This window comes from Anolis carolinensis, chromosome 6 (assembly GCF_035594765.1).
Source record: "Anolis carolinensis isolate JA03-04 chromosome 6, rAnoCar3.1.pri, whole genome shotgun sequence".
Taxonomy (NCBI): Eukaryota; Metazoa; Chordata; class Lepidosauria; order Squamata; family Dactyloidae; genus Anolis; species Anolis carolinensis.
In genome coordinates, this window is record NC_085846.1 from 24,496,909 (window position 1) to 24,524,907 (window position 27,999).

The following is a 27,999-nucleotide window of genomic DNA, read 5'->3' on the forward strand; positions in this document are numbered from 1 at the left end:
GCCCTCCATTGTGCATGTGGCAGGGCTCAGACTTCATTGTAGTAAGTGGTCTGTGGTTTGCTCTTCTCTGCACTTGCATGTTGTGGACTCCACTTTGTAGCCCCATTTCTTAAGATTGGCTCTGCATCTCGTGGTGCCATAGTGCAGTCTGTTCAGCACCTTCCAAGCCGCCCAGTCTTCCGTGTGCCCAGAAGGGAGGTTCTCACCGGGTATCAGCCACTGATTGACGTTCCAGGTTTTAACCTTCCACTTTTGGACTTTCACTTGCTGAGGTGTGCCTGAAAGTATCTCTATAGATCTTAGGAAGCTATTTCTTGATTTAAGGCGCTGGCTTGCTGGCTGATATCGAACAGAGCATGGGCCAGGGATGTCAATGCCTTGGTCCTTTCATTACTGGCTGCTACTTCCCAACTGATGCCAGGTAGTGCAATACCGGCTAAACATTATAATTTCTCTAGTGGTGTAGGGCGTAGACATTCTGTGATAATGTGGCATGTCTCATTAAGTGCCACAACTACTGTTTTAACATGGTGAGATATGTTTCACACTGGGCATGTGTATTCAGCACAGAACAATAATGCATGTGTATATACACTCTTGTGTAACTCACAAGGAATGTAACACAAATCTGGCTTCTACAACTTTACCTGAGAGTAAGTTACTTCAAATTATATTACATATAAAGAAGTTACTTTCACAGTATCAAAAGTAAAGTTACAATTTCCATGTCATAATCCAACAAAGGGTATAATGTTCAAGAAGTAAATAACAGACATAAAGAGACAACCAAGTCCATATTATTCCTGGAGCTGCGTGAAATCTTGGGCCAATGTCAATCGTAGTAAAGAAATTCAGTCTCCAAGATAACAGCTTCTATATTCAATGAAATTCTTTGTTTGATATGCAACGCCAAGACTGGTACACAACAAGGTCTCCTGGGTTGTTCCCCTTGTTTCGTTGTTACTTCTTTGGGTGTTATGCCTGTCTTTATCTTATTATGCTTTAGAACGCTAGATAAAGGAGTGAAACAACATACAAACAATGGATATATGAAACTCCCCAAATTAACATTGCTAAGGAAAAGTTTAACAAATGATAGAAAAAACACGCTTCTCTACTTACATTCTTATTAGTAGCTTTGGCTCTGTTTTGAGTGGGGTTCTATAACGAGCAAATGAAAGAGTTCCAGGATGCCTCTTAAGGTGCTACAGAAAACAGGTGTAATCTATTCTGTCATTTAGCCCCTGAGGAAATAGAGTTTGTAGTTTGAAAATCCAAAAAGACTCTCTTTGTAGAAGACATCTTTTTACATCTGCATTTAGTCTGAGCAATACTTTTTCCAAGGTGCAAAATTTAAAGCTATGGTACGCATGGGCTTTTTCATTAAAATGTATATGCAATGAGGAGTCAGTGGACCCATTCCTTATGCGAGAACGATGTTCATTTATCCTGGTTTTAAGGAGTCTGGTGGTCATTCCAATGTATAACAGTTCACAGGGGCATTGTATTAAAGTAAACCATATTATCAGTAGAACATGTTGTCAAATGCTGTAATGTAATATTGATGTTAAGTGTTGGATGGGAGTATATTTTGCCCTTGAGTGATTGCTGACAACAATTGCAGTGGCCACAGCTAATGTGACCCTTAGTGACCAGTTTATGGGATGTAGTAGGAGAGTTGTATTCTGAATGGATCATAAGATCTCTTAAGTTTTTGGATCTTTTATGGGTGATTATTGGTTTGCTTTGGCATCCAGGAATGTCTTGTAATAAATGCTCAGATTCCATCATTCCTAGTTAGTGTAGCCCATGTTAAGGAATTCTGAGAGTTGTAATAGAACAATATCTAGCAGGTTGCCTGATTCCCTTCTCTGTCTGAATTATCATTTGAAGAAGAAGCAACCACCAGTTTTGAAAAAAGAGAGGCTCAGAACTAGAGCAGTTTTCCCAATCCTGTTACTGCAACTGATATGAACAGTAGAGAGATCACTAGAGTAGAAGTCTGGAAGTCATCAACCTGTGAAAGGCCGAGTGTGTGTGTGTTCTCCATGGTAATGAAAGTGACAAATTCCAGAGGAGTAGCTATTATCAGAGCAAAAAAACAAAAAGTCTTTTTCAAGTCCTAAAGACATACATATGTATTATGGCACAGGTTGCCAGCACAGGGTGCAGGGGAATAACTTCATACATCTTATGATGTCAACCCTGGTCCCCCAAATCATATATCACATGGTTAATGTACAATGTATGACATTTATACAAGATAAATGCTATGGCTGCTCAGCTCTCCATTCTCCCTTCATAAGTCCTTCCATAAATTGTGGATTGATATATTGGGCAGGAGGCCATTGTCATGCAAAGATTCTCTATGGGGTCATGGAAATTTGACAGACAATAGCAACTATCATCTATATCATAAGCCGTCCTGTCAGTAGGGTAAGAAAAGAAGAATCTGAACTTCTTTTAGTGTCTCAGTATGGAGCATGGCTTGGAAATCTTCTGTAAGTCGCCTTCCACTGTAGTTGAAAAATGCAAGCAGACAGCTTACAAAGAATACTTCATTGAGAGTCTTCCCAGTTGAAAAGTGCAGTATCACCACAGGTTTTGTGTATGCAGAATGAAATATCCAATTAAAGATATTATCATGCCTATTTATTATCCGTATTAATAAAGTACTGGGTATATATGAGTGTAAGTGATGAACACATTAGTTATTTTGATTTGAAAGATGAATTTCTTAAATGGAGGTTTATGAGCAACTTTTAGCAGTCTGTTAGTCTCAGATGTGTGTGTGTGTGTGTGTGTGTATATATATATATATATATATATAGTGTAAGAGTGCATCTTTTTGAGATAGAATTGTTGTTGCTGTGGGAAGTGTATTTGGAGTGTGGTAGTGGTTTGTTGTTGATGTTGTTAATTGCTGTCAAGCTAATTTTGATTCTAATTTAATCTATTTTCCTATTGTATCTTATGAAGTATTTTCCCCCCTAATAAATCACGTCTTATTGAAATATGTCTGGAGTACAACAATCCCATTTTAGTCATCTAGAGAAATAATTCAGGCACGGAGCTCTAAATCCCTGTTAGCCTTCCCTTCCTGAGAGAAACAACAGAGGTCTGGCTACACTTCTTCCACTGAGACAAATACCTAACTCCTTTCTCAGGGGAGAGAGATTCAAGTGGACTTCTACCACTTCTCTCTGCAGAGGAAGAAGACAGATTCCTTTCTCAGGGGAGAGAAATGCAGAAGGTCATTTCTCTCTAAAGAGGAAGAAGACAGAATGGACTTTGATAATTTCTATCTGCAGAGGAAGGAGATAGAATCTTTTCTTGTCAAGAATTGTATATGGCTCCACAGATCTGGGTCTCCTGCCAGATTTCACACCCAGGCTGCTTTTGGGAATTTAGTATTAGCAGACTACACCCCAAAATGTGAGTCTTCCCTTCTGTTACTCTCCCTTCTGTTGGACAGCAGGTATGTGGGTGAATGGGGGAATATTTTGACACTGTGCTGTACTGTATTTCCAACTTTTAGCAGCATTGTGGCTGTAGAGAAAGATTCCAGATATTATGTAAAAATCATATTACACAAATGGTCCCAGAATTTATACCTTGTATAATATGTAGACTTTTCTACTCACAGTACACTGACTATTGTGGTGGTAGCATCATTCTGAGCTTTGTGAATAATAACAGTGTTAGTGGCCTTGCATTCATTCAAAGATTATCACTATTGCTCCTTATTGGAGGTAGCTCGCTCCTCTTTTCATGTAAGACTATTCATCTGCATCTGTAGTTTGCATGAACATAAAGGAGGAGACAATATGGGAGAGACAGGATGGGACTGTATCTTCCACAGAAAGCATGGGAAGGGCAAACCAACATTTGCCTGGCATCAGGTAAGACAGGGTATGGGGGCTGTTCTATCCAGAGATAAATAACAGGCATGTGTTTGCAAAACTGCAGCAGTTAATGCCTAGCAGGCATGTGATTATTTTTGACATAATTTCTCCAAAGGCTTCCTCCCTGTTGAGCTGCCTGTCTGAGAGTAAAATGTGGGTTATGTTGCATATTAATGAACTGGTTAGCTGGAGATGAGACAGATGTCTGTGGCTGCCTGCCATGGCCATCCAAGACCTACAAGTGTTGCTTGATTGCCTGTGTGCTAAGTAACCACATGGACCCGACACAATGCCTGATGTATACACATGACTGCCTACATAAAGTGCTGATATGAGAGATCAGGGTATCAACTGTTTGATGTTCCTTCCTTATCCCTTATTCTAACTATATGTTTTGATTGGTTTCTGCCCTTTACCCACAGCCCATCTGTTGGGCATATTGGGAGTGTATAGGCAGGGTTCCAACTATGTATATATACGGTTACCAGAGTGAACGCTATAGACAACTCCTGTATCTCTAATAGTTGTGTGGAAGAGTGAATTTCAGCAAGTGCTGCCTATTACTGGGTTGTGTGTAAAGCACTGTCTGCTGAAATTCTGTCTTCTTCACAACCATTATAGTTTTTACTCTGGCAGTTCTAGATACCCTTGTTTTGTTATATGCTGTAGCAATGGTGATGGTGGATGATGATGATGCTTATGTTGATAGTAATAATATATTTGTTTCTCTACACAGCCATGCAGCAGGTCCTGGACAACCTCAGTGACCTCCCCAACTCTATGGGAGCTGGAGATCTGGATCTCATCTTTCTCCGTGGCCTCATGGAGAGTCCAATAGTAAGATCATTGGCTAAGGTACAGTTAAAAGGGGTAGTCGGGCATGGGACAGTAGCTGAGCAGAAGCTCCATCTTCAGATCCACCCACTTCACTACATTGCTTACTCCTTCTTAATCATTTCCTTAATAAATCTACCAAATATCTTAGTTGACTGACCACTTACTTTATACTCTTTCTTTTCAACTTCTCTTGGAAAGAGTTGTTTTTCTGTCACTCCTTTCTGGAGTGCCCCATGTGATGTCCTGGGTAATATTTGCTGTATAGCTTCCCAGGCTTAGTTTGCAGAAAGGCCCACCAAAGTCTTCAGCTGATGGAGTGGCAGTGACTGGAAAGTGAGAAGTTATAACAAAGTGAAAGACCTTGGACATGAGCAGAAGGCATTTCATAGAACCAGTGCTTGAAGAACCTTAATGGGCGGTCCATTTAATCTAAGATGCTGCCAAAAGGAGGGCATCTTTAGTTTATGCATCCCCAAGAACGAATCTCAATTGATGGAGCTACTTTGCTCATTACATATGGGCCACTGTGCTAAGAAATGCCTTGCTGCTATTTTTTCCACCTCAAAAGTTAAAACCTAGGCTTTTCCAACCTAACGCCATTCAAATGAACCATTGACCTTGCTAGCTAGTCATGATGAGGGTTGTGATTTAACACATTTTGAGGTTCCCAGATAGAGACATACTATTTAGGGCTGTTTTTTCTGTCTGCCATCTCTTCATAACAAGAACATTTAAACATACTTAAATGTTCCACTGCACATCTCGTTCCTAAGGAGAACAGTATGTTTTCCCATAGCTCTGTGTGTGGGGTTTTTTTTCCAGAATACAGACTGATTCTGGATTGAGTTTCCTTAAATTGTGTTCAGGCTGGTCTTTTTTAGTCTATCTGTGATCCATATCTGTTTTACATGTATTTAATCTTCAGTCTTTGTTCAGTGTCCACATTAATCTTAGAACACCACACATAAATTCACATGTATTGGAAGTTATGAGTTACAATAATCAGTCCCATCATACAAACTCATATACATTCTTATCACTGTCATCCAAACTTTTGGAACACTTTAATGTATGCATTTTTAACAAATATTTCCTTAGTATGAACACTCTCATCCTATTTCTCCTAAAGAATGGTTTAAAGCTGCTGTTTACTCTAACCTGTTTTTAATACAAGTTTTCCTAATATATACATTTCTGAAGGTATATTATGTTTTTGCACTTTAAAGTGAACCACAAAATTTGGAAAAGCATGAAGCCTGAAAGATATCTGTGTTCCAATATATATTAGTACAGGAGTTGAATAAGTTCATATAACATTCTGGATTAAGCAAATTCTGCCCCATTTCTGGTTTGATCAGTTTTTGAGCTTTGATAACCTCATAAATGTCTGCTTTTTGCTTTTTTTCCAATATTTCTGCTTTGATTTAAGACATCATTTCAGCTAGAGTTCCCCATGATAAACAGTACATTGAAGCGATATTCATACCACTTTCTGTTTTCCAGATTTTCTTGTGTTATGACCTTACTTAAAACTAAAATAAATTTGATAGGCATTGTTACCACTTGATGTGGCACTTTGCTACCTTGTATGTCTTGTGTACATTACATGGTAACAATCCAATTAAATCCATTTCCATTCAAGGTGATAACATGGAAAAGGGAGAAAATATGAAAGGTTTACTAAAGAACTGAGTTCTTTTGCAAGGCTCTATAACTCCTATTTTTTCTCAGTATAGGACACAGTTCTAGGACATGGAAACTGAGTGTGGCTTTTTCTTATCTCAGAGCAGATCTCTGAGGCATATCTTCAAAATTTGAGCTAATTTCACATAGATTTGCATTCTGGAGAAGGAAATCCATCTTCCCAATTCAACTGCCTAAACTATTGTGATTTGTTTAAAAATACTGTAGTTTTGATATTTAGATGATTGTACAAATGAAATAACATGTATAATTTGATATGTGTCACTTTTGCTATCAAACTGTGACACATACCAATTACCATTATGAGTTCCAACCCAGGATATTTTGTTGCCCAAAACAATGAACAAACGTGTGTCATTTATCCATTCTATATACCAGGGAAGATTCAACCTTTCAGGCATAGTTGGACTATAATTCTCAGTCTCCCTCCCAGTTGGCTATACTGATTAGAGATTATGGGACTTGGAGTCCAACAACACCTATACGGCTACATGGTTCCCAACTTTGCCATAAACTGAAAGTCACTGTACTGCCAATTAGACATTTTTAGTGCTATTGATGGAATAAGCACCTAACAGAAGATGGCAGATGAATTGACAGATGGCTCAGAACAATCTGCGTGGTACATACAACTCTGCCTTTCACTAGAGAAGCACTACTGTGTTTCTTGGGAGATATGGGTAAGAGATTGCTACTGCCACCACCTGTCAACATCTACCATCTAAGGCAGGCATGGGCAAACTTGGGCCCTCCAGGTGTTTTGGACTTCAACTCCCACAATTCCTAACAGCCGATAGGCTGTTAGGAATTGTGGGAGTTGAAGTCCAAAACACCTGGAGGGCCAAAGTTTTCCCATGCCTGATCTAAGACATTTACCTAATCTACCAAAAAGTAGAGTCAGTCTAACTATTGCATGCTTTCCTATCACAAAGTAGAGATTTTTTGTTACCGTTCCCTTTCCCCTGTAGCATATCAACTGCTCCCCAGTGTGTTTGCTGTTATATGATTTTTTGTACTATCTATTGTTCTCTGCTTGTAGTTTGTACTCTTCCATTTGTTTTTGTTTCTTCACCGTGTTTATTGGTTTTCCTCCGTTTTAAGTAACCTTGAGTAATTCAAATTGAGGCAGATCATCAAGATGTAAATGTCCATAGGAACTTGCTATGTTTAAAATGTATGTACAGGCAGTCCCCGAATTACAAACATCTACTGTGGCCCCCTATGACCCAGCTAAAGATGTAGCACACAGTGATTCCAAGAGTCCCATGGATACCTGGAACTGTGAATAATGGTGGGCCCTATATTTTGACTATTTTGGGGCTGGAAACATACCACGGAATGACACTAGAGAACCTAGAAATACCTACAATTTCTTGGGGAGGGATTTTTTATTGGAGCGAGGATAATGAAACTTTAAATATGGAGTTTTGGATAAGGGATTTTCATTGTACATTTCCTAACTGTTGGTTCAAACTATACATCTTGCAAATCCAATCAGCATGGTCCCTGTAGAGTACTGAGGTCCAGGAAAGAGAATTCCCAGATGACTAAAGAATAGAAATATAAAAATTTCCTGCCAAAGATGTTAGTATAAATGCATCCAACATCTGTATTTTCTAGTGCTAGCTCCAGCAATGAAAATGGGTTGTAGAAATAAGACCTGACTTACATAAAGCCTCTTTTCCCTCTATTTTCTTACTCCAGAGGGTACCGCCGAGATTCTATTTGAGAGGCTATTATTTTTAGCTCCTTTTCTTTTGCATCTGTCTCCCGCTCCTTGAGGCTCATCCAGAGTAGCGATTCATCTTTCAAAGAGCAAAGACCTGTTTGATTTCTGGCAGCACTCGATGAAAGGCGAGGGAAAGCACTGTTATATCTGAGTATGCACCTTACATGGGAGTCTCGTGTCTTTGTGTGTGTGTGATGTTTTGAATCTATTCTCTTCATGCTGTCCATAGTATATCTCACTCTCGTCCTTTTCCCTGTCTGTTTGGAAAGACTTGACAAATTTGTCCATCTTAGCAGATGCCTGGGGTTGATCCTGTTTAATGTGGAGATGTATGCGTCAGATGCTTTTAATTTCTTTTTCAAACTTGGAGGTCACGTTCTTAGGGAATCCACAGGAACACCCAAGCCTTCATTATGATCTCCAGCCTCCCTGCTTGCAAATGTGAGCCAGTGTTGGAAGGATGACCGGGTTAGCCAGCCTTTGTTTGTTTATGTGTGCCTTTAATCCCCCCTCCTCACCCTATCGCCACCCTCCCTCTTTCCCCTCCAGGCTCATGAGCGGCTGGAGGAGACAAAGCTGGAGGCCGTGAGGGACAACAATTTGGAGCTGGTCCAGGAGATCCTGAAAGACATCACTCGCATCGCTCAGCAAGACAGTACGGCAGCAGAACTGGCTCGCATCCTCCAGGAACCTCACTTCCAGGTAGAAAACAAGCGAGGGGCGGGCGGGAGGGGATGAGATTTGTGCAGAGAATTTATGCCACCTTCATGGAGAAAACTGGGACTCACTTGGAGTCTTCTTGCCATTTACCTGTCAGAGAGAGAGAAAGAGAGAGAACAGAAGGTAAAAGGAAGACCAGTGAAATCATGTATGTATGAGAGAGGAAAACATAGAGTGGGGTGTGTCAATATGTGCATCTTTGAAATAATTTCTTGGACTGTTTATTGACAAGTCATTTGTCCTATTCCGCAATCGGTTTGGAGGGGCAACTTATGCTTTGTCAGTGGACCTCTTTTGGCACCATGGTGAGCTATTTTTGTTCAAAAAACTATCCTTACTGTGTGGGATTTATTTGAGATTTGCACATGGCACCCCTCCCTTTTGGGTGGGATGGGGATTTGTGCCAGTATTAGAGATCCGAAACATCTGGCTCATGCTATAAATTAGTTACATTGCCTTTCTGTTCACCTTTTCCAACACAGAACTTGGTAACCATGTGAATCTCCCATTTAGGCAATTTGCCTTATTCAGATATGTTTGGCTTCATAAAGTTTCTGGACCGTACAACTTTAAACAATGCTATATATAGAGAAACTACTGATGCTTTTTGGGGTGGGATTTTTGAGGGATTGATTGCTGAAAACAGATAATGTTCTTCTTATAATGTTGTGTCTATTTTAGGTTTTGGTGTTTTCGTGGGTTTGGGTTTTTTTTTGAGGGATTGGTTGCTGAAAACAGTTAATGCGGAACTTATGATGTTGTGTCTATTTTAGGTTGTTTAATAGGGTTATTTTTTTAAAAAAAACAATCTTAACCTCATTTAAGCCTTTAGGCTCTATATGTGGTGTTTTTATATAAACCTCTCCTTTGCATAGTTATGGGTAAAAAATGAATTTGATTTTAATGTGAACTTCTTTACTAAATTTACATTTGCTGGAACTAAACTGTAGAACAGGCATGGGCAAACTTCAGCCGTCCAGGTGTTTTGGACTTCAACTCCCACAATTGTAGCAAATCAAGGCTGAAGCAAAGGTGACTAAACTGTAGCCGTTGGACTTTGTGCATCTCATGAGATTGTGTGACTCACTAGAAGAGGCAATAATGCTTCCTAAAGTGGAGGAAAGTAGGAAAAGATGGAAACCACACTACAGGTAGAATTATTTCATTTAAGGAATACATTATCCTGAGTTTTCAAGACCTGAGCAGAACAAGTAATGGTTGAGAATCTTGGAGATCTCCTATTAATAGATCTGTCATAAGTTGAAGTTGATTTGATGGCATGCTGATCTTTGCTGTAAAAGGTAAAATTTTCAGATATTGGTCTGGAATTTAAAGTATCAGATTTTAAGAAGGGTTTTGCAGAGATTTTGCTTTGATACTTTGATACTTTACATAGGGAAGGAGAGGGAGGCATGTATCAAGTCTAACTAGGGAATCCTATTTATTTGTGAATAGTTACAAAACAGCCATATCTGAGGAGTTCAAGGTGATGTGCAGCAATGATAATGTATACAATATAAAACAATATATTACATTGTTATACAGTAATATTGTCAAGAACTTCCATACTAAGGTGACCTATGCTATGAAGGCTCATTGAAATTAGTCTTTATTGTACATAAGTGTGTACAAATAGTGTGTCATCACTAGAAGGACCTTGCCAGCTGTCTTTATGGATCAAAAGGGAGTCTCCCAGGTTGTCCAGTTCTAAGTTGCCCATGAGGAATTTCACACTCAATGTTTTACACAATCTGCTTTGGATCTCTGCTCGATTTATTTATTTATCATATCAAAAGTGATCCACGGTTGTAATGTATCGAAAAACACAAAGTTTAAAACTTGGCATTCAAAAGAACGGGAATCCCTGCGTGGAATAGATAAGTAGGACATTTAAAGATTGGCTTATAATGCTATTTAGTGAATAAAAACCATTGGTGCAAGGAAGAACAATGTTAAGACAAAACTACAAAACGATGTGTTATTTTTTATTTATCATAACAGAAGTGAATTGAGAATACAGTTATAATGTATAGAAAAACCACAAAGTTAAAAACTTGGTATTGTACTAAATTTTCTTTGACCATAAGCTGGCCACTTGGAGTGCCTCTGGTATTACTATAAAAAGGTCCCTCATTGTGCATGTGGCAGGGCTCAGATTGCATTGTAATAGGTGGTCTATGGTTTTCTCTTTTCCACACTCACATGTCATGGACTTTGTGGCCCCATTTCTCAAGGTTGGCTCTGCATCTCGTGGTGCCAGAGTGCAGTCTGTTCGGTGCCTTCCAAGTTGCCCAGTCTTCTGTGTGTCCAGGAGGGAGTCTTTCATTTGGTATCAGCGATGGATTGAGGTTCTGGCTTTTAGCCTGCCACTTTTGGACTCTCGCTTGCTGAGGCTTTTCTGCGAGTATCTCTATAGATCTTAGAAAACTATTTCTTGATTGCTTGATCAACCCTTGTTTGTGTTGTTTCATCTTCACTTTCATTCTCTGCTGGACCAACTTCACAGTCCCTTTTGGAAACTCACGATTCTGTTGCCTCCAAGAGCTACGAGACTCCTCCACCCAGCCCCATCCTGGACCCCATGTTCAACAACCAGCCAGTGCCCCCAGATGCTGTGCGCATGGTGGGGATTCGTAAGACTGCCGGAGAACACCTGGTGAGAAAACATCCTTCCTCATTGGCCTGTCTACATTTTTTAATTTTAAGACCTGTGTTTAGTAGATCTGATGTTTGATTACAGGACTCCACATGGATAACAACATTCACAGATCCTTATATCCCATTATGCATAGTGGTGTAGTAAAATGGTGTCCGTTGTGGAAAATGGCAAAATCAAGGTTTGCGTTATGGGTTTTTGTTTCGTTAAACTCAAGCCGTGGATGATTGAATCCATGGATGCAGAAAGGGCTGAGAGTAAAATCAATACATATGAAATTTCATTAATAGGTAAAGGTAAAGGTTTTCCCCTGACATTAAGTCTAGTCATGTCCAACTCTGGGGGATGGTGCTCATCTCAGTTTCTAAGATGAAGAGCTGGGGTTGTCCGTAGACATCTCCAAGGTCATGGGTCCACTGATTCCTCATGACTGCCTGGAGCACTGTTACCCTCTCACTGGAGCAAAACCTATTGATCCACTCACATTTGCTTGTTTTCGAACTGCTAGGTTGGCAGAAGCTGGGGCTAACAGTGGGAGCTCACTCTGCTTCCTGGATTCAGCAAGTTCAGCAACTCAGCAGTTTAACCCACTGTGCCATGTTAATGTATCCTTTAAAAAACCATAATTTCATCTGGACACACCTGCTAGAAGTGGGTTTTATGGGAGAAGACAATCCTGTAGGTAATCTTGACCCAAACTATATAGGACTTGAAAGGTGAAAATTTTGTACATTGCCAAATGTTGGTCTGGAAGGATGATGGGGAACCCTCCCTGTGAGAATGCTAGACAGACTCCTCGTCACAAGTACTTATCAATAGACGGTGACTCATATGCTCTTTTTTTGTCCTCCAGGGTGTTACGTTCCGGGTGGAGCGTGGCGAGCTGGTCATTGCACGCATCCTGCATGGTGGCATGATAGACCAGCAAGGGCTGCTGCATGTGGGCGACATCATCAAGGAGGTGAATGGGCAGGAAGTGGGCAGTGACCCTCGGGCGCTTCAGGAGGTGCTCAAAAATGCCAGTGGAAGCGTCGTGCTCAAAATCCTGCCCAGTTACCAGGAGCCACACCCACCACGCCAGGTAGGATACATCCTCCCTTGCACTGCTATTTGCGAGCCCTTTGCTGACTAGAGCAAAAGTAGAACATATTTTTGCAATTATGATAGAAAAAACATTTTTTAAAAATCTTTCCAATTTTCTTTGTTGGGAGTGGGCAATGCATGCGTCACAGGTGACAGTTTGTTCAGCTTCTCTATTCTCTGTTCTTCTTTCTTTCTTTCCATCTTTTCTTTTTCATTTTGCTTTTTCAAAGATATTAGTATATTGTTAAGATTAGAACTGGAATGTCAGCCAGTTAAAGAGTCTGTAATTGAGTCATCATTGCACCTTAATGTCAGTATCGGTCCCCTTTTCAGATATTGAAGGAACCCAGTGATAGATAGATGATAGATAATAACACTTGATAGATAATACAGATGAGGCCCTGCCTATCTTTGTGATCGCATCTCCCCTTACCTAAGTTTTGCTGGGGAGGCACTCCTCTCGCTCCCGCCGCCATCACAAGCACGGTTGGTGAGGACGAGGGAGAAGGCCTTCTCGGTGGTGGCCCCCCGACTCTGGAACACCTTCCCCAAAGAAATCAGGCAAGCCCCTATACTGTCTTCTTTCTGCAAGGACCTGAAAACCTGGTGATTCGTGCAGGTTTTCTAGCAGGATTAATCCCTAGCCCCCCCCTTTAACAACTAGGACCTTGCTTTGCACCTTATCCACTACCTGGCCCTACAGTATTCTGATATTCTGATCCATTCGTTCCAGCCTAGTCCATCATAGTTGGCCATGTCCACTCTCGAGCTTGTCACTGGTACACTGAACCCATTGATGGAGCATATTGAAACTGGATTTCAACTTTTGTGGATTGTTTTAAATTGTATGTTCTTGTTTTATTATGTTTATTATTTTTATTATGTTCACATTGTTGTATGGTAAATTGGATTCTTTGCTTTTATGTTGGAAAAGCACCTTCCTGAGGAGATAGGGCAGTATATAATAATAATAATCATCATCATCAACACACAGTCCTAGACACTTGGGAAGTGTTCGACTTGTGATTTTGTGATATGAAATCCAGCATATCTATCTTGTTTGCTGTGTCATAATATAATAATAATAATAATAATAATAATAATAATAATAATAATAATAATAACCTCTCTCCTAATTTGCATCGTACACTATTTGCACTTTTCTGGCCCACTTCCCTTTTAGGAGCCAACCCAGGATTTTATCAAAGTATGTTTATTGTTTATTGGTACAGTAGAGTCTCACTTATCCAAGCCTCGCTTATCCAAGCCTCTGCATAATCCAAGCCATTTTTGTAGTCAATGTTTTCAATATATTGTGATATTTTGGTACTAAATTCGTAAATACAGTAATTACAACATAACATTACTGCGTATTGAACTACCTTTTCTGTCCAATTTGTTGTATAACATGAAGTTTTGGTGCTTAATTTGTAAAATCATAACCTAATTTAATGTTTAATAGGTTTTTCCTTAATCCCTCCCTATTATCCAAGATATTTGCTTATCCAAGCTTCTGCCGGCCTGTTTAGCTTGGATAAGTGAGACTCTACTGTATATGTGATTTTATCTGTTTATGATTTGTTTTTTTTGTTCAGTTTTATATTGTTTGTTGCCTGGTCCTGGTCCCATGTAAGCCGCCCCGAGTCCCCTTGGGGAGATGGGGTGGGGTATAAAAATAAAATTATTATTATTATTATTATTATTATTATTATTATTATTATTATTATTATTATTATTATTATTATAGCCTACAGTGCAATAATCGAAACTATTTCTCACTGTTAGAGGGTAAGACTGATCATTTTGTCTTCTTGTATGATGATACTTGCTAAGGGTTGAAATATCCCTCCAAAAATAAACAAGTCTGCCCTTAATTTGCAACTCCCTCAATTTTAAGTTAATCAGTACAATCTTGAGTTAATGGAGCTCCTGATTAAACCAATTAAGGCTTGCAGCTCTAAAAGGAAAAAGGTATTTCCCAATTTGCATAGCTAAACCCATTGGGGTTTTGGCCATACATTGAAGTTCAATCTGTGGGGAATCTCCAAGGAAGAAAACTCTGTAAATGCAGACCAAATTGCCTTTCTTTGTGCCCTTGACATCTGTGCATGTTGCCTCAATGATCTCGCATTCATGATTGGCATTGACAGAGAAGCCACAGTCAAAGCCATCTGGAGAAGGACTGGCAGTCCTGACTAGGGAGAGGGGGGGCGTGTTGACTATAGGGCATGGCAGATGGACAATAGTCTGGAAGAAAGTGGAAATCCAGAGTCAGCATCCTGCAGATGTCCCAGAGATAGAACCACATTGGGCTAGAGCTGCCCATGCCGAGGAACTCAAGGTATTGCTCCAGCTTGACCTGAGCAAAAGCTAAATAGTCCACATGTTTATATCCTAGGCCATACCTCTATGGAAGAAGTATGGCCTGAAGAGGCAGTGCTTTTTGCCTGGACTGTGGCAAAGCTATGGTCTTCCAACCTCTTATTTAAACCTTTTTTGAAGTGATAAAATTTTGCTTCGGAATTGCACTCCAAGCATATTCCCATGACTCACTTAAAAATAAAATGATACTTTGGTAAGTTAGAAGGCAGTCGGTAAAGAGGATGATCACATTACAGGTAGACAAACTCAATCAAGAAAGCAATAGCCCTGATGCTGCAATATATGAGCAGGTCTGTTGAGGACAGGGTGACTCGGAGGTCATCCATTCATAGGGTCAACACAACATATTCTCTCAATCCATAATATGCAACTTGGCTTCTATAAATGTTGCTGGTGTGCATCTCTCATCAGCCTTATCAGAATAGTCAATGGGAATGGATATGTAGAAATTCTAGTCTAATACGTTATGGAGAGTGACAGTGTAGTCCAACAACATCTGGAGAATGCATTTCCAACACTGGCTCAAATGAATATTTTGTTTTAAAAACAAAAGTAATACATATTATTGTTCAAATGGAACACTATGGAATGGTGGATAAAAATATAGGGAGGTAACACACAGAGACTGACAGATGTGTCCTTCCCTAATTATTATAATTCCTCATCCTTTAACAGGTTCTGAACAGGGAAGAGAGCAAAATTTGAGGTCTCAGTCTCAGTGTCCCCTTCAAATCGGTCCCTCTTCAGCTGAGCTTCTTTTTTTGTTCTGCTCCATTGCACCCATTGCCTTCTTTGCATCATGCAAAAAGGTTCAAAAGTGAGTTAATGCTTGGGTGCTTTGGGCAAAGTGGCGTAAGAATTTAATAAGCAGATGTCAGCTTGATTATGTTTGGCCACTAACATTTCCATGAGCATGGGAAGCTTATAGGCTTCTGATATATTCCTGTGGTAACCTGGATCTGGGTACGCCCCAAATTTCTATGAGCAAATTCACATTCAGGAGTCAAGAGCCATTCCTCTTGGGCTTGAACCTGTCTGGCCTTTTCTCCCTGAGAAATGTCCATGTGGTTCTGCCTTCAGATTCACAATCTTTAGGTGTACTCAAACATTAGAGGGTATCTTGCTTCTTAAGCAGGACAATTGGTTTTGCTAAAACACCACCCCTTTCCCATTCTGTGGGATGGAAACTGCCTGGACTGACATCGGAGCCTTTTCTTTATCTGCTCAAATGTATGCACTTAATGGGTTGAGTGGCTTAACATCACTGGATAACAATAAGTGAAATGAAGGTATATAATAAATCGAGTGAAAATGTAATTCCAAAATTCCTCTCAAATTTTAAAGAGGGAAAATAAATACACCCATTTAAGTAACTACCTAGGGATGCTTGCGGACTTTGGAATTTGGGAATGCCATCCAAAACTCACATAATAAGCTCTTTGGAACATTGTTGTCTGTCAGATTTTACACTTCTGCAATATTTATAACACCATTATTGGCAGTTCAAAACATGCAGAAGAAGCCCTTGTATCTGCATGACCAGTACCAGCAGATAGATTTACCCACATACAACAAAGTATGGCCTCTCTGGACATTTTCTAGGCCTCCAGTATGACGTTATGATATTCTTGGGACAGAAGTCCTTCACTTAAACTAGGTTTGCTATTATCAGTGGTTTTGTGTATCTGCACAAGAGTCTGGGGATAAATCTTCATGGAACATACTGTACTTAGAACTTCTTGTGACCGAGAAGATGTTTAGAAACACGTATGAGAGAAAACGTGAATAATTTCAGGAAATGAATTTCGTTATAAGTATATTTTGAGAAAAAATGCATTTCAATATGGGTAGAAGGGAACATATATTTTTAAATGGGCATTTTCAAGGGAAATGATTTATGAATTGGTGCTTTGAGAGGCTGGAAACCTGAGTTTTGAGGGGAAATGTGTTAGGAAATGTGTATTTTATTTGCAAAATTCAAACTTCGTGCTATTTTGTAAATGTTAAACAGGCAGTTTCATACAGGATGGAGCAATGTATGAGCTAACAGGCGCAAAAGTGATACAGACCAAAAGTGGACTCATTTGTTCATCCCTAGCTGTATTCTCATGCCAATGATCATCAACCAAGGCCTCTCACCATATAATTACATATTGCTGAGGGCTCTGATTTAATTGATGTACACTTAATTTGTTTGCCCTGCTACACACTGCCCTTCACTGGCTTCAAAAGCCATTCCAAAATATTATCACAGTTTTTAGTTCAAGATACATATTAAAATCATATCAGTAGTTAAGAATATAGCATGGTAACTGCATAGCACCATCCCACTCATGTGCATGTATTTAGCTACATACATATTTGGAGTGAGATTTATTCATCCTTCTCCTTATGCAGGAAAGGGATGAAAATGTTGAATAATTATGCTAGCAGTTGATAGAAATATACCTAACTTTAAAAGCCATATCACAAAGGCTAGCATAGAAGCATCGATTCAGCTGAGGCTGCAAATGTTCTTGGTAGGAAGAACAGAAGAACTGTCTTATTGGATCTGACTGTAAGAAACTTGTTCTGGATTTAGCCCATCCTTCTGTTCCAATTGAGGCCATACTAGGGATCTTACAGAAAACCCTTCAAATAACACATATACAGCAGAATCTGTGTGTCCCCCCCCCAACAAACTGCCTCTAATCTAGAAATAATATATACATACTGTAGTTAGAAATGGGAAAATATGTTTGGGGGCTTAAACTCCCAGAATCCCCAATTAGCATGGGTAAGGACTAGGAAAAGCTGGAAATTTGGATAGGGAACTTTTCCAAGCTCTATGCTAGGAATATAAAGAAGGATTACAAGATTTCTCATCCCTGTTTGTCAACTTCTACAAGATTTTTCAGTGTACATAAAATATGTATTTTTGCTTATTGGCAGCAACCATACTACATGGTACAGGACTTGTGTTTTGTATTTTATGTGCAAAGAAAACCCACCTTTGCCGATTTTTTGCAGAAAGTGTTCAGTCATGGGGGTGGGGTGGGGCATTAAAGTGTGCAAAGTCTCATAATTTCTCCTAGCAAAGAAAAATCCTTGGATATTTTCATTCTGACAAGAGAGAATGAAGTAAGATTTGCATTCCCCAATCTATAGTTAGTCCTCATAAATAGTCATCATGGTAAATAGTAGCCTGTAAGGAGCTTGATTCTTGCCTTGGATTGAGGATGGGGAACAGATGTGCCTCCAGATGTTTTACTGCATCTCCCATCATCTCTTTCCATTAGTTATTCGCCCTCAGGTTGATGGGAGTTATGGCCATCTGGAGAGACATATGTCATGGGTTCCAGACCTGCTTCGAAACTTTCAGTCAGAAAAGGTCACCCTGGTGTGAAGGTATCCTTAGGCTCCATCATTCTCTGTCGGTACATTTCCAAAATATAGACTATTTGGCATCAGGTCCCAACTGTTCAGATTCTGCATGAAAGGCAGGGATCGCTGGCTTGAATCCAAGCACTGTTTGTATTGAGAGAAGACCCGTTAAATCAACTGGGCTTATATAAGCATTGATTTACCATTTAGCTGTCGATTCAGCAGGTCCACCCATGTTGGGACTAGTGATTGGATTTCAGCCAAAAATAGAGTTATTTTGGAAGGTGGGATGATCTCAGGGCATGCATTGGCACCAAATCCTAGCACATCCAATTCATTGGTGGCACAAACATGGATTCAGAGGAGTTTTGGGTCATGCTGGAAAGAAACAGAGAGGCGGCACCCAGAAGATTATATAATGAGTTAGCAACAGCTAGTTCCCCCACCAGTACTGAATCCGAAAAGGGAGGGGAGCGGTGCCTTGGCGAAGGGATGATGACGTTATCGGTAATGGAGATGAAGGATGCTTGTTTTCATTTCGACGTAATCCTGCCCCTTTGTGAAAGCCAAGAGGATTATTTCACACCAGTAAGCAGAAAAAATGGATGGGAGCTCAATAGGGCCAGAGGAAAAACACTAGGGAGAGAACCCTTATGTGTGGGAGAAAGAGTGTGAAAGAAAGACAGACAGAAACAAGCTGCTAGGAAGGATGAGAAAAAATTGAAAATTGCTGTAGTTCAAGACCCTAGTACTGGGGATTTTGAGAAATTCTTGGCTATTTCCATATTCCATATTATTTCGTTAAATGTGCCCTGCATTTTTACACTATAGTTTCTAGAATTTCACTGTATATTAAGTACCTGTTTTCACACCCTTGATAATTCCCTCTTCTAAACAAATCCTTTAAGACACCGGAGCCTTCTCTAGCTCTCACTCTTGCAAGCCTATACTAAGTACCCTTTCATACCTAGAGAGAGATGATTCAATACAGAGAAGCTAGCAGCAAAAGGAGTAAAATTCCTCTATCCTCCCCTCAATCTCAGCTGCCACTTTTCAAGCTAACATTTTTGGGACTGCTCAGTTACCCCTGTCAAAACCATCAGACCAAACTTCTGCACTGTTTAATAAAACACATCCTTCCTTTATCATATCAATCTCCCACCTCTAGCTTCTCTTGTCAGTCAAGTTTTGATAATATAGCAGACGTTCCAATTTTTCTGTGATTAGAGGTGAAGGACCCACATGAAAGTGAAAACGCCTTGAATTTTTTAAGAGGCTATTTTTTAAAACCCAAGAAATCATCTCTAAATCCTTCAGCTTAATTCTGTAGTCTATGGAATTGCAATGAAGGAACTACAAATACCTAAAGGAGTGTTCTGCCTAGGAATCTCTTAGAGCTCTTCCATACAGCCATATAACACAGAATATCAAGGCAGATAATCCACAATATTTGATTTCAACTGGATTATCTGAGTCTACACTGCCAGATAATCCACTTCAATGTGGATTTTATACAGCTGTGTGGAAGAGGCCTGAGTTCTTTGGCACATTTATATGGTCAGCATCTCTTGGAAGCTAATTATAGAGCTGTGCTGGAGGACCTATAGATTCCTTCAGGGAACATGCTAATGAAATCTGTGAATAATTTCATCCATAGAAGTTAAGTCTGCCAAAGTTAAAATGTTTTATCAGTCTGATTTCTGTGCAAGGATGAACGGTTCTTAGGGGAAATGCAAATCCAAGGCTAGCCCTACCCTAAGGCAGTGCGAGATGGCTTTTTCAGACAGTTGCTTTGGGACCTCACAAGAAAAAATCAATAATTGTAACATAATTGTAAAGCGTGCTGGGCTTTAGCACAGCATGTTAAACCACCAGCTGAAGTAAATCTTGTCAGTCGAAAGGTTGACAGTTCGAAGCCCAGGTCAGGGTGAGCTCCTGGCCTTTAGCCTGGCTTCCGCCTACCTAGCAGTTCAAAAGAAAAATGTGAGTAGATAAATAGGTGCTGCTTAAAAGCAGGGAGGTATTTTAAGACACCCATAAGGAAATTCCAGAAAAATGCCAGCAATTCGATCAAGGAGGAAGTTTACAAACAAATCTCTTTGGCAAGGAAATAGAGTGACAGCACACACACACCCTTCCGCCTAGTGTGGCCAGAACTGAGCACAAGCCTCCAAGATGCCAAAGATGGGAAAAGCCTATATACCTCTATCTATGTACAACTGTATGTCTTGTCAGTGTATAAACGGCATTGAATGTTTGCCACATATGTATCTTCTGTGATTCACCCTGAGTCCCCTTCGGGGTGAGAAGGCCGGAACACAAATGCTGTAGATAAATAAAATAAATAAATTTATTAGTAGTAGAAGCAGTGATGTTATTTCAGTAGCTACCACTACTACTAATGCTTCCAGGAGCAGGGAGAATTAGCTGTGAAATTTTCTGCCAAAAGTGTCAGAATAAATTCACCATCTTTGGGTAATTTGCAGTTTGGCTTGGAGGGACAGTGGCAACATTTGCTGTTCTCTCAGGCCAAAGATTGTGCTGCCAAAATGAAAATTGGAGAGGATTCCTGTACAAAAGAGATTTCAGCTGATTACCTGGTTGTATGATGTCATGGTTTGAGTGTGGGACTATGCATGACTCTGGAGACCAGTTTGCATCCCTTTTCAGCCACTGAAGCCCAGTGGGTGATCTTGAACAATTCGCATTCTCTCAGCTTTAGAGGAAAACAAAAGTAACTCTCCTCGGAACAAATCTAGCCAAGAAACCCCAGTTAATAGGTTTGCTTTAGGGTCACCATAAGTCAGAAACAACTTGAAAGCACACAACAGCAACACATAGGAGGGGATCTTTAGATAAAGCACCCAAGCAACAAGGGATTGCCTTTTCTGTTTGCCACTGAGCCTGTGTATTCATTTGCAACAGACCTCTGTTTCTTTTCTGCATTTGGACTGGAAAGTGGAGAGGCAGGCAGAGAAGCCAGAAAAATGACTTTGACAGACTGGCTTTGGTATGACCCGTTTCCCAGGAGATATCAGCAGTTTGGGCCTCCTGGGGATGCAAATAAAAGGAGTCTGTGATGAAAAACAAGGGAGCAAAGGAAACAAGAGTAGTTTATCTCCCCTCACCTCCTCCTGTTCGCTGCCTTCCACTACCAGGATTCATTGTCTGGGGAAGAGACGACTGGTAGAATGGTTACTGTACTGCATGAATTGGATTGGCTTTGCCCTTGACTGCTGCAGATCATGGTGAAGTTTTTTATTTTTTTTTATTTCAGACTACAGTTCCAAAAATCCCCCAGTCAGCCTGGCCAGCACAAACACAGTTTTGTTTATTTGTCTGTTTGTTTTGGCTAGGAGAAAGTGTGCTGGTTCCCATAGAAGAGTTAATCAACCCTGACATGGTTGATAGTGTTTTCAACAAAACATGTTTTGGCTTGTTAATTTGCAGAGAGCGCGAAGAGGGTCACCCACATTTGGATTAGATCAGTGGTTCTCAACCTGGGGTCCCCAGATGTTTTTGGCCTACAATTCCTAGAAATCCCAGGCAGTTTACCAGCTATTAGGATTTCTGGGAGTTGAAGGCCAAAAACATCTGGGGACCCCAGGTTGAGAACCACTGGATTTGATGGTTGGATTAGAATTTGTGAGAACAGCTTCTCATCAATATTGAATCATGGACCTCAGTAGATGTCCTTTGGCTATTCTTCTCTCTCTTTCCTAGTTTGACCTACCTCACAGGATTGTTGTGTAGATAAGAAATAATGAAAGACAGGGTTTAAGTGTATCTATTAAATACAAGTTCTTAATTGCTTAGTTTGTGATACTTTATCTGCAGTAGCCTTCGGCTCCTCTTCCTTTCACTTTTGCCTGGTTTGTGCTCATGGCAACTTTTGGCCAGGTTGTTTGATTCTCCAGCATTCCAGATCCCCCCTCCACAGTTTTTCTTATGCTGTTTTGTTTCCTTCTAGGTTTTTGTGAAGGCCCACTTTGACTATGACCCTGCCACTGACAACCTCATCCCGTGTAAGGAGGCTGGGCTCAAGTTTGTGGCTGGAGACCTTCTTCAAATTGTCAACCAGGATGATCCCAACTGGTGGCAGGTATGGGACCTGTGTATCAAGTCATAAGCAGGATCAGACCTCAGTAGAAAGTTCAGGCAATGTAGATGAAATTTTGGATGAGCCACTTGCAGTCATTTAAACAATACCATACACATAATTGGAAGTCAGATTAATAATTGGAGAAATCCTTATTTTTAGAAGATGCATCATCAAAATAAAAATGGTCATCTAAGTATACTGAATTAGTAAAATAATGGTTGAGAATTTTTTTGTTGTTGTTATTACCTAGATTAGATGATACAGGTTGAGTTTTCTGTATCTCGAAATCTGAAATACTCCAAAAGTCAAACTTTAAGCTGCTTGTCTCTTCTTCTGCCTTTGGGGAAAGGGGGATAGTGACATATCCAGTGCTCATTGAGTTTTTCCTCAGAGCCCTGATAGAGAACAGAGAAGAGCAGGGAGAAAGGAGGATTTTATTTATATAATGCTACTGTAAAAAGGAGATTTTCCAGTTGCTTTCGCGTTCACCTTCCACCCGGACAATGGTAGGGCAGGGCAGACATCCTGGAAATACTCACTTACTTACTAAGGCGATTCCTCGTAGTTTGAGGATGATGGTCCTCCTGTGCGTGATTTTTTTTAATGTGTGGAGGTCGGTGCACGGCCGGTCAACACACAGTCTTCATAGTGGTGTTATTAACACAACGAGAGTGGCTTCTCAGTCTATTGCAGCCTTCTTCCTCCTTCACAGCCATTGTAACATGTACTATGTTATCCTCCTCCTGCTCCGCCATTGAGGTCTTTGGGTCTTCGGATTGTTTTTGGTCTGGATCTTCCCCTGTGGCCACTCATGGGAGTGCATGACTCCAGTGGTTGTGCCCTCAGGTTCATTGGAACACGCAAGCCCCCTCACCACATCAAGGTGACAATCCATCGAGGGGAAATGGGCCGTGAATGTGAGCATGGAGCGACTCTGCCGGCCACCTGCATCCAGCCCAAAGAGAATGAAATTTTTTTTTCCAGGGGTGGAGATTTTTCCTCTCCTTTCCTTGCTTTTTGGCTAAAGGAGTAGAAAGTGTGCTCACAACCAGGGAAGCATCTGGGATTTATGCTTTTTACAATAGTCTTCTGTAAGTAGAGTTCTCCCCTCCTTCCCCATCTTCTCTGTCCCCCATAAGGGCTCGTTGAAAAACTAATCAGATGCAGGACATGTGACTAGCCCCCTTTTTCCTAGCAGTTAGTCAAAAGCCTGCAACAAATCTTCACTTGCCTATGGAAAAAGAGCAGGAAGGGGTGATAGTCTAGCTCAGGGGTTCTCAACCTTTGGGTCCCCAGATGTTTTGGCTTTCAATTCCCAAAACTCCTAACAGCTGGTCAACTGGCTAGGATTTCTGGGAGTTGCCGGCCAAAACACCTGGGGACCCACAGGATGAAAGCCACTGGTCTAGCTGCTCTAGAAAGGCATTTCCAGAACTGGGGAGCAGTCATGAAAAAGGCCTTCCCCTCTATTCCAACCAGATGCACCTGTGAGGTTCATGGGGCAGAGAGAAGATCTCCAAATGTTGGCAAGCCCATGTGAAAGAGTATGGTTTTTCACATTTCCATGAAGAGCTTTATAGGCTATGACTAGCATTTTGAATTGTGACCAAAAACGAACTGGCAGCCAGGGAAGCTGTTTCCATAGGAAGCTTATGTATACTTCATGCTGAACTGTCTGACTGAAGTTCCTTAGACCATATAGGGAAAATGCCATCTTCATGATCCTAGCCTGCTTTGAGCTTAGCCTTTGTCTTTGTAGGCCTGCCATGTTGAGGGAGGTAGTGCCGGACTGATCCCAAGTCAGCTGCTGGAAGAGAAACGCAAGGCATTTGTAAGGCGTGATATTGAACTCATGCCATCATCAGGTAAAGTAAAGCTAACCCTACCAGTGATCACAGAACAAAAGCCAGAATGTGTAAAATGGATAAAGATGAAGCATACTATCCCCCCCTCCCACCGGGTTCTTCTTTTATAGTGGAAGGCAGTGTCTTGCAAAAGTATTAAATGTGTATTTATTTATTTATTTATTGCCTTCATATCCCATCTTTCTCTCACAAACTGAGATACAAGGCAGCTCACAAGATTTGTGTTTTGGTGAGGCTTTGACCCAAGAGAAACACATCCAATGTTACTATCCCACAGTCCCACAGGATTTGCTTCATGAAGTATGTACTTCAGTGGATCAAATAGTCACCTTCTTCTAGGAATAAGTGGCAGCTGAATTCCTCTTGCTATTCCTTTCCTCTTTGTCTAGTAGTCCCTCACATGTGGGATAGCTTCCTCTTTTTTTTTTTTTTTTAACTTGGTCCCATGTGTCCTTTCTTCATTTGATAGGTGCCCTGTGTGGAAGCCTCAGTGGAAAAAAGAAGAAAAAGATGATGTACTTGACCACCAAAAATGCAGGCAAGAGGTCTTCTTAGAGTGTTTTGTTTCTCTAGGCAATGGCAGAAGCAAATACAATTGACAGAGGAGGTCTGGGGAAAGTTTTTTTGTGTTCCTTCAAGTCATTTCAGATTTCAATAGGCCCTCCCACTTGCAGGGATTAAGGGTGCAGAACTTGCAGAAAAGTAGAAAAATTTGAGCTTTTAACATGTTATTTTTTCTACATCTTAGATAACACTTCTCCAGGGTTTTCTGCTGTAGATTGACCATAGAAGTGGGTTCTGCCAGTGTTGGATTTAATAGTGCCTGTGTTTGGGCCTAAGATGGCTATGATTTCTCTGTATTCATGTAACAATGAGTTATTTCTCCTTCATGGCAGAGTTTGACCGCCACGAGCTCCTCATTTACGAAGAGGTGGCCCGCATGCCTCCATTTCGGAGGAAAACTTTGGTCCTCATTGGTGCCCAAGGGGTGGGCCGACGCAGTCTTAAGAACAAGCTTATCATGTCTGATCAGTCTCAGTATGGAACCACCATCCCGTGTGAGTATACAGGGGAATGGCATACATACGTGTGTGTGCTTCTTAAACTTTTCCAGGAAAATCTGGCATCCAGTAGTGCAGAAACTAGCATTGCTACACTTTCATTAGCATTGTTGGAACCCTTGGTGGCACATTGGGCTGAACTCTAGTGCTGGCTGGACTGCTGACTTGAAGGTTGGGATGCTGACCTGAAGGTTGCCGGTTCTAATCCAACCTGGGGAGAGCATGGATGAGATCCCTCTATCAGCTCATGATCAATGTGGGGACATGAGAGAAGCCTCCCACAAGGATGGTAAAACATCAAAACCTCCGGGCGTCCCCTGGGCAACGACTTTGCAGATAGCCAATTCTCTCACACCAGAAGCTACTTGCAGTTTCTCAAGTCTCTCCTGACACTGAAAAAAAATCTGCTTCAGTATCATTCTTGTTAAATTTTTCAGTTTCTTTTTAGCATTCAAGATTTTTAGCATCAAAAAAGTCTCTGATTTTTATTTCTGCTTGCTTTTGAAATTTGTACATAGTTTGTGATGATTACTTCCTCCAAAACATATAAAAAGCATCAGAAGTATACATAATTCTGAAGTCAAGGGTCATGTTTTATTGCCATTCTCAGGGGGTTTAGTATGGCTTTTACTGTGTGAAAATAAAAATCTGACAACTTTGTTTCTATCTCTGTTCAGTGCAACCTTTCTATGAACTTTTTTGTGGAAGAGGAAGGAGAGATTAAGTGTTTTGGGTTGTGTTTTTGATGGGAAATGCATTGATTTTACAAATTTTACAGGTCTCAAAGGAAGTGAGGTTCTGAAGCAATCCACCCAGTCTTGGGAGACAATATGGAATACATGGCTGTACTCCAAGTTCTCCTCAATTCTCTCCCACTATTTTAATTCCCAAGCCTTTATACTTCTGCAGCAAAAGAACAGGAACTTTTTGATAAAGAAAAGGCTAGGAAGCCATTTCATAAGTTGTTTCACAAAATAAAATTGTCCATTTGCACCTGTGTTGTGTAATCTAGCAGGCAGTGACTTACCAGAAAAGCAAAAGATCCTTTGTGTTACCCATTCCTTTAAGCTCAGGCAGCAACAGTGTTTTGGCTCTGTGCTACTGGTATGCAATAGCTCAGTCATATATGTAAGTTGGACTTGACATATCATCTAGGACAGTGATGGCCAACCTATGACACGCGTGTCAGTATTGACACGCCTAGCCATTTTTGCTGACACATTGCCGCATGCAGATTGATTGGATGACTTATGTCTTTTGTGGCCAAATTTGGTGTGATTTGGTCCAGTGGTTTTCTTGTTTATTCTGTGGGAATTATGCACATTTTATTATATCATTCTATTACGATTCTATTATTGTAGTATATTATTATTATAATTATTATTATATTATTCATTATTCATGACTACATTGAAACTAGAATAGAGAGAAACTGCAAGAGATACCATAGATTGTTGTACATGGAAATAATGGTAGTAAATAGTTTTTGATTTATTAAATGCAGTCATATATTACAATTATACATTTTTGTTATTTAAACCATACATATTGTGAAATTATGGGATTTTTTTCTCAAAGTGACACACCACCCAAGTCATGCTAGTTTTTTTAGGTGAATTTTGACACACCAAGTGCAAAAGGTTGCTCATCATTGATCTAGGAATTAAAACATGAGCATAGATGCAGGAACACGCAAGAACTCCACTTTAATCCAACCAAAAATCCCTAGTTGCTTGACGACTGATGGAAATGTCATATCTCTGCATGTATGGGGCTGGATCTGAAAAAAACTTTGTTCCTACTGAAATCAACATGAAAGATTTGCAGTTGAATGAAACTTTCTTGGTTTCAATGGGAATGAGATGAAACAGTAGTTTTCTTCCGACCGATTTGATTTCAGCATCCCAGTATCAACAGGGCTTCTCCTCAGTTTGCAGGGATCAGTTGACACCATATTTTCTGTGTACCACGGATATCCACATTCCTGCCTCTCCCTTTGCTACCAATAGTTTTATTTAGGACCAGAATAATCTAGTGGTAAAAACAGGATCTTACTGACACAACTGTTGGTGAACCACTGTATAGTGGCCGTTGGCAGTGGGGTGAATCTGCTCAAGAATTAAAACTAAAGTGTAGAAGTGCTTGACTTGATCTCAAAATTGATTTAGTACTTTGGGGAACTTCCTTAAAACTCTGAGCTGATTCATTGCCCCATTAAGGTCAGAGCCATCAGCTACTTGTCATTGTAAATTGTAGCAGTGAGCTGTCAACTTATTCTGACCTTAGGTCATCACTAGAGGGAGACAGAGACCAACTCCAAGTTTCTGAAGGGTTATTCTCCTTGCAGACACTTCTCGGAGACCCAAAGAGCAAGAAAAGTCTGGGCTGGGCTACTGCTTTGTCACAAGGAGCGAGATGGAAGCAGATATCAAAGGAGGCCGTTATCTGGAACATGGTGAATATGAGGGGAACCTCTATGGCACCAAGATTGACTCCATCCATGAAGTTGTTGAGTCGGGCAAGATGTGCATTTTGGATGTCAACCCACAGGTACATAATGGTTCTTTCCTCTGATCCAGAGTTTACAGTAGA

The 27,999-nt window shown here is 40.5% G+C and overlaps 1 protein-coding gene across 6 annotated transcripts in view; it reads left to right on the forward strand.

The window, feature by feature from the left end:
- mpp2 (MAGUK p55 scaffold protein 2) overlaps positions 1 to 27,999 on the forward strand; it is a 72,765-nt gene that overhangs the window by 40,884 nt on the left and 3,882 nt on the right. For 5 of the 6 annotated variants that reach the window (XM_008113533.3, XM_008113532.3, XM_062958239.1 and 2 more), the window contains exons 3-11: positions 4,642 to 4,760; positions 8,725 to 8,877; positions 11,402 to 11,551; positions 12,405 to 12,632; positions 22,350 to 22,481; positions 24,241 to 24,346; positions 24,816 to 24,884; positions 25,243 to 25,404; positions 27,755 to 27,957. In XM_008113533.3, coding sequence (XP_008111740.2) covers positions 4,642 to 4,760; positions 8,725 to 8,877; positions 11,402 to 11,551; positions 12,405 to 12,632; positions 22,350 to 22,481; positions 24,241 to 24,346; positions 24,816 to 24,884; positions 25,243 to 25,404; positions 27,755 to 27,957 — 1,322 coding nt within the window. The remainder of the gene's footprint in view (positions 1 to 4,641; positions 4,761 to 8,724; positions 8,878 to 11,401; positions 11,552 to 12,404; positions 12,633 to 22,349; positions 22,482 to 24,240; positions 24,347 to 24,815; positions 24,885 to 25,242; positions 25,405 to 27,754; positions 27,958 to 27,999) is intronic. The other variant, XM_003222642.4, reaches the window with a different exon arrangement.